The sequence below is a fragment of the Triticum dicoccoides genome, chromosome 2A (genome assembly GCF_002162155.2).
Source record: "Triticum dicoccoides isolate Atlit2015 ecotype Zavitan chromosome 2A, WEW_v2.0, whole genome shotgun sequence".
NCBI classification, from domain to species: domain Eukaryota; kingdom Viridiplantae; phylum Streptophyta; class Magnoliopsida; order Poales; family Poaceae; genus Triticum; species Triticum dicoccoides.
The window spans coordinates 76,944,011-76,950,281 of record NC_041382.1 but is presented as its reverse complement, the minus strand read 5'-3'; the positions used below and the strand labels follow the sequence as shown (position 1 = coordinate 76,950,281).

Genomic DNA, 6,271 nt, shown 5'->3' with positions numbered 1-6,271 from the left:
ATGATGCCTTCCTCCTCCTCCTCCCGCCGCCGTCGTCGCCGCCGCGGCAACCGCAACAGGCCTCCTCCTCCTCCAGCGCCGATAACGGGGGCGGGGGACGTCACGAGTGACGAGGCGGAGCTTCCGCCGTCGGCCGTTGCCCACAGGCTGGAATGCATCCCATTCTCACGCGCCGCCCCACCAAAACCTAACCCTCCAGAGCCTCAACCCCAACCCCATGGCGCGACGCACCACTCCTCCTCCACCTCCTCCTCTCGCCGCCGTCGCGGACGACGCGGACGCAAGGGGACAGTACCAGCGCCAGCGCCTGCGGCGGAGGAGGCGAGGGACTGGGCGGGGCTCCTGCTGGACGTGCTCTGCGCCATCCTCCACAAGCTCGACCACGTCGAGATCCTGACCGGCGCGGGGCAGGTGTGCCGCTCCTGGCGCCGCGCCGCGCGCGACGTGCCCGCGCTCTGGCGCCGCATCGACATGCGCGGCCACGCGGACATCCCCGAGCTCTACCTCTGCGGGATGTCTCAGGTCGCCGTCCGCCGCAGCGCCGGGCAGTGCGAGGCGTTCTGGGGCGAGTACGCCGCCCATGACGATCTGATCCTCTTCCTCGGCGACCAGTGAGACTCTCTCCCCGCTAACTTTCGGGCTCTTAATTACTCGGCTCTGATTGATCGTTTGGCTGATGACCTCGTGCTTCATTTCGTCCTCGAATTAGGATTTCTTAAAGCTGGTTTGTTCAAAGTCAGGATCTTTTAACTGATGTATCATATGCGTGTCCTGCTTCCCTTCAAAATTGTGGATTCCGAAATTTTAGGATATTCTCTGCATTCGACATGGATATTGTCGATGCTTTCTAGGTATGATCCAGTTGGTTGGAGACATAGATCAGCTGGAGATTGATGAATACACAATAGTCTGAGAAATGGTGTCCAGTGCAGTTTCCTATTCATAATTCATTTGTCACATCACCCGCAAAAAATATATAATAATAATTCATTTGCCACATATATTCCTATGCCCCCGCTTGATGCTACATTTTGAGTCGATAAAAGTGCCCTTTATAGGAAATATGTATACATTCATATGCCTGATTCTATATATTGTTCCACTGAATGTTTCATACTATTTCTATAGCATGGGACAGTAGGAAACTAAGTGCACAAGTGGGAAAATGTCTGCTCAGTGTTGTAGCCTTTACGTTATGTTTTATTCATACTTTTGCGACAGTGAAGTGAATGCTGAATGTAACTCTGAAGTATATTAACTGCATCTAAGGCTGGTCCCATCATTAGAATATAGAAATGCTCTGCAACATGTTGATCATTGAGAATTCATCAAGTTGCTTTATTTTGCTGAATTCACTTTAGTTTAGTAACTCCCTCCGAAGACATTTCTTTACGGAGGGAGTACTAGTTAACTAACCCTTTGCAAAGTGCGCGCTCAAAATTAAGGTGTAACCGGCTTATGGACTGATGTGGCAATGGTGATAGGGTAGTTGACATATCAATTGTAACTGTTTAAGACAAGCAGAATGCTTCTTTGGATTAGCTAGTGTGAAATAGTGTGTAATTCTGAGATAGCTTTTCAACAGTTAGAAGCATTACCATGTGAAACGGTCAAAAAATTGGAGAAACTCTGAATTAATATTGGTGCTGCTAAATTATAATTGGACTCTGCAGCCAGACATAGTGACGGATTGATCCTCCTCATTTCAAATAAACAATCGTTGCACAAATTACGTGTCATGGAACCGTTGTAAATGTTGGACCGGTGATCGTGTCTGATTTATCTACCAAATTGCCTTAGTCAGTCACCCCTATTGCAGTCATCTATCTAGATTCTCTTTTGTGGGCCTGTGTTTACTTTTTTGTACAGCATGCTTCTACTTTTTCTTTTGAAAGGCCATATATGCTGGTAACCAAATATCCAAGTACTATGTTTGCAGGGCACCATCTCTGAAGAGTCTTCGCCTCATCTCTTGCCACCGTGTCTTGATTGAAGAATTGGTGGAGGCAATGAACAAGTTCCCTCTACTAGAGGAGCTCGAGCTCTCACTGTGTTCAAATATAGGTGGGAATCATATGTTTCAGGTCAGCAAAGCATGCCCGCAGCTAAGGCACTTCAGAAAGAGTGAGCTTCGGTTCTACAATCTCCAAGACGACAGTGATGGCGAAGACGCTGATAGCGAGTTCAGGTACAACAAGAACGATGGCGCCAAAGGAATCGCAACCATGCTCCAGCTACGCTCCCTGCAGCTCTTTGCCAACAACCTCACCAACGAAGGGCTGACAGCGATCCTCGACAACTGCGTGCACCTCGAGTCCCTCGACATCCGCCACTGCTTCAACATCGTCATGGACGATGCCCTGCGGGCAAAGTGCTCCAGGATCAAGACGCTGAGGCTTCCCCACGACTCGACAGATGACTACGACATTGAGGCTTTGAGCCCTATCTGGCCAGGTCTTGGTATCGGCGTTGGCTCCGACAGTGATGATGACTGCTGGTATGGTGGGCCTGACTACATTCTGGACTCGGATGAGTACGACGATTACTGCGATCCTGAGCGCTACCTTGATGGTGTCTACATCGGCAGGCGTGTTACTCTAATGGATCTGCTCGATTCGGGGTACTGAATGTTGGGGTCTCTCTCAACTTTTGCTGGAAGATTGAGTACCGAGCGCACTGCAGTCTATCTTCTGTTAGTTGCGTGCATCGACATCTAGTATGTGAACTGAGTCGTGACTGTTATAAGTTTTCTGTTTAGATCGTGTTCCAGAGTATGCAGACAGTGGGAACAAGATGCCGCCAACTACTGAGCTTGGTTCTGACACTTGGTTGTCATTTGTCAACGTTTTTGGTAATGCTGGCAAGAGTAAGGCAGTGTCGCACACTCGTGCGTACTCAAGAATGCTGGCAAGAGTAGCCATTGTTTTGCTGCCCCTCTGATGCCGTCGTCCATTGTGTTCTGCGTGCTAAGAGCATCTCCAGCCGTTGGTCCCCTAGGGGGCTCAAAAAATCACCGTCTGAAGGCGAACCGGCGCTAAAAATCGGTCTGGCGTGATCTGGTTCCCAGCCGTCACACCCAAGGTCACCCCAGTCGCCTTTTTAAAAAGAAATTCGGCAAACATTATAGAGATTCCAGCGTTTTACTTTTTTTACATAGAAAACTTAAAATTTACTAAATAAAAAACTCGCTGATCGCGGGCGTAGTCGCCGCCGTCGCCTCAGTCGTCCTTCTCCTTCACGCCGCAGCTGGACCCCTGCTCGGGGTCACCCTGCCGGACAGGTTTGGCCGGTGACGGCGCGTCGTCGTCGCTGTCTTCAAGCATGACGACGCCCCCTTCGTCGCCCACGGTGGCGCGCGGTGATTTCTGCCAGGGCGCGGCGCTGGCGCTCCATCTCCAGCCGTGCCCAATCTTTCTGCGCCCACTTCATGGTCACCTCGTCGTCGAGCTCCGGTTATGTCTTCACGGCGGCGAGCCCTGACTCCGTCTTCAGCTTGACGAGTGCCTGAGCTGCTTGTTCTGCTTTCTCCTAAGATAGCATCATTGTAAATGCTCCCCTCGCCCAATTCTTGGATGTAACCCCTTATCCGAACACTCGAATGCTTTGAAATGCAATTCATGTGGGGAGCCTTTTCCTCCGGTCAAAGGCAGAGGAGGTCGCACACAACGAGGAGGTGACGGCACATACATATGCACTACACCGATCTGTTGGTCACAAACATGTAAAAAGCATTGCGCTGGGGATAATTTGCACTGCAACACCCACATGCAGAAGAGCCATCGAATACCCTTTTGCATTGAGGGGTCACAATGTACACGTGTTTGGATTTTTCCAGGGGTCCCAATGTGCATGCCTTTGACCTTTCTCAAGTACCACAACACAAGTATTTTGGATATTTCCAAGATCTTTTTTTTCAAAAAAGACCAAAGGCCATATATTAAAGTTGACCAACCTCACAAGGTTATCCTTATAGAAATTAAAAATGACACACTGGTAATTGGGGAAACCAAGACCGTATTTCTTATGCACTCGTCGACGACAAACTGTGACACTAGTAGAAAATAGGGCATCAATCCGGTTCCACTGGGCCTTTAGTCTCGGTTCTGCAACGAGACAAAACGATCGGGACTAATGCCCATTACTTTTAGTCCCGGTTGGCTTACGAACCGGGACTAAAGGAGCTTCACGTGGCCGCTCTGGGGCACCTAGGTAGGAGGATCCTGAAATTTTCAACCCTTTCTTACTTCATTTGCTATTTTTCATACATTTACTGTTTTTTTACCTAAATGACCCTGAAATAGAAAAGCACTACAAATGAATTCTGAAAAGGTTGAAAGTTGGCATTGTATCATCATTTTACCCACATAGCATGTGCTAAAAAGTTGAGAGGGTTACGACAAAAACTGGGTGCACTTCATGTACAAAATGGACAACCTTTTTAGAAGTATCACGGTTTCATACGAAAACTCATTTGTTACAAAGACATTTCATTTTTTTTACTTATTTCAAACTCTATACTTTTTGTGCATTCAACATGCACCATTCAAAGCCGCATCATCAATTTTCAACCCTTTCCGACTTCATTTGCTATTTTCATGCATTTACTGAATTTTTTCAGCTATAAAACTAAAAGAGCTAAACATAATCTGTTTTTGATTAAAACACCCATTTAAAATAACCTAAAAATTACCAAATTGAATAGAATGATAAAACACACTAATATTAAACAACAGAAAAAAATCACTCAAAAATCTATTTTTAAAGTAAAGTTATTCACAAACTAGTGATTTCACACAAATTTCAAAGAATTTAAATTTAAACTATTCAAATTTGAAAACTACTGGCACTAAGAGAAAGTTTATAATTTTTGTGACCTAAAGCAAAAAGATTCACTCAAAAACTCTAAATATTTGGCTGTAAGTAGAAACAAATGAAAATAAATAAAACAAAAAACTGGAAAAATAAATAAATAAATAAATAAATAAATGCCCACCTACTGGGACGCCACGACCTGCATACGACTAGAAACCCAACTACTAGTTCGGTTAGGATGCAGGCCCGCACGGCCTAGTAGGCCCCACAGGGCAGGATAGGATTGATAGGCCCACACAGGCCTTCTTAGAGAGGAGCTCGACAGGGAGGCCACGACGGGGCTTATAAACCACCGCGAACTCCTCTCAACTAGCGAGGTGGGACTAAACTTTTGAAACGGGACAGAAGACTGACCTTTAGTCCCGGTTCCAGGCACCAACCTGGACTAAAGGGGCTGCGCCAGGAGCGAGGCCCTTTAGTCCCGGTTCATGTCTGGAACTGGGACTAAAGGGGTCAAACGAACCGGGACCTATGGCCCCCGAGGCCCGACCGGTGCCCTGGCCTCACGAACCGGAACTAATGCACCCATTGGTACCAGTTCGTAACAGAACCGGGATCAATGCTCTTATCTGGCCTGGACCAAAGCCTTGTTTTCTACTAGTGTGAGCGAAGCTCGATGCCGCGTCTAGACCTCCAGAACACCATCAGAGCCAGTGAAATGTTGTTGATGCATCAGTCGGCAAGTCACGAAGCCAGAAGATGCGGACAACAACAATACGATAAACAGATTGCCGCCCCGGCAAAAAAGGCGATGAAGAAAGCTAGTGACCACCCTAGATCCGACCAGGCATATGCGGGGAGACATAATCTCATAGATTCCTTGACGATGCCAAAGGTTACCACACTTCACTTGGCAGATAAGGAGCCAAAGGACAAGACACTAAGGGCCCATTCGGAAGCGAGATAGCTTCCGAAACGAGCCAGCTTCTCGCGGGAGCTGGGCGAGCTGGCTTCTCGCGGGAGCCTGCGCTGCGTTCGGCAGCAGCGGCTGCTCCAGCTCCCGTTTGCATGGGCCGGCAGCCCAGGAAGCACGCTTGGAGCCCATTTGGGTGGTTTCTCGTACGGGGGAGAGAACCTATCGAGAGAAAGAGATCGAGCGAACCGGTATGCCTCCTCAGGGTCACTTGGCGGTGGCATATATCTCGTAATTATGTCGAACTTCTCCTCCTTCGATTTTGGGAGCTGGCTTCGACCAGCTTCTTGTTTTTGCACTGCAGGCCGCTCGTTCTCCAGAAGCTGGATTCTGGGAGCTGCACCGTTCGGCTAGCTTCTCGCTGGCTTCTCGCGAAGCTGGAAGCTGAATGACATCCGAACGGGGCCTAAGTAGCGACATCTACTCTTTTGGAAGACACATTCGAAGACCACTTGCATAACAAGAATATACAATCAGATCCACCAC

At 48.2% G+C, this 6,271-nt stretch overlaps 1 protein-coding gene across 1 annotated transcript; it reads left to right on the top strand.

The window, feature by feature from the left end:
- On the top strand, positions 1–2,933 carry LOC119357625 (F-box protein SKIP19-like). Its single transcript, XM_037624508.1, has 2 exons — positions 1–611; positions 1,940–2,933. Exons 1-2 carry the CDS (start codon positions 1–3, stop codon positions 2,625–2,627), a joined length of 1,299 nt encoding a protein of 432 aa, XP_037480405.1. The 3' UTR covers positions 2,628–2,933.
- Positions 2,934–6,271: the final 3,338 nt, after the last annotated feature.

Coding starts and splice junctions, on each gene's coding strand:
- LOC119357625 (XM_037624508.1), top strand. CDS start 1: ATGATGCCTTCCTCCTCCTCCTCCCGCCGCCGTCGTCGCCGCCGCGGC. Junction 612..1,939: donor ATCCTCTTCCTCGGCGACCA/GTGAGACTCTCT, acceptor CTATGTTTGCAG/GGCACCATCTCTGAAGAGTC.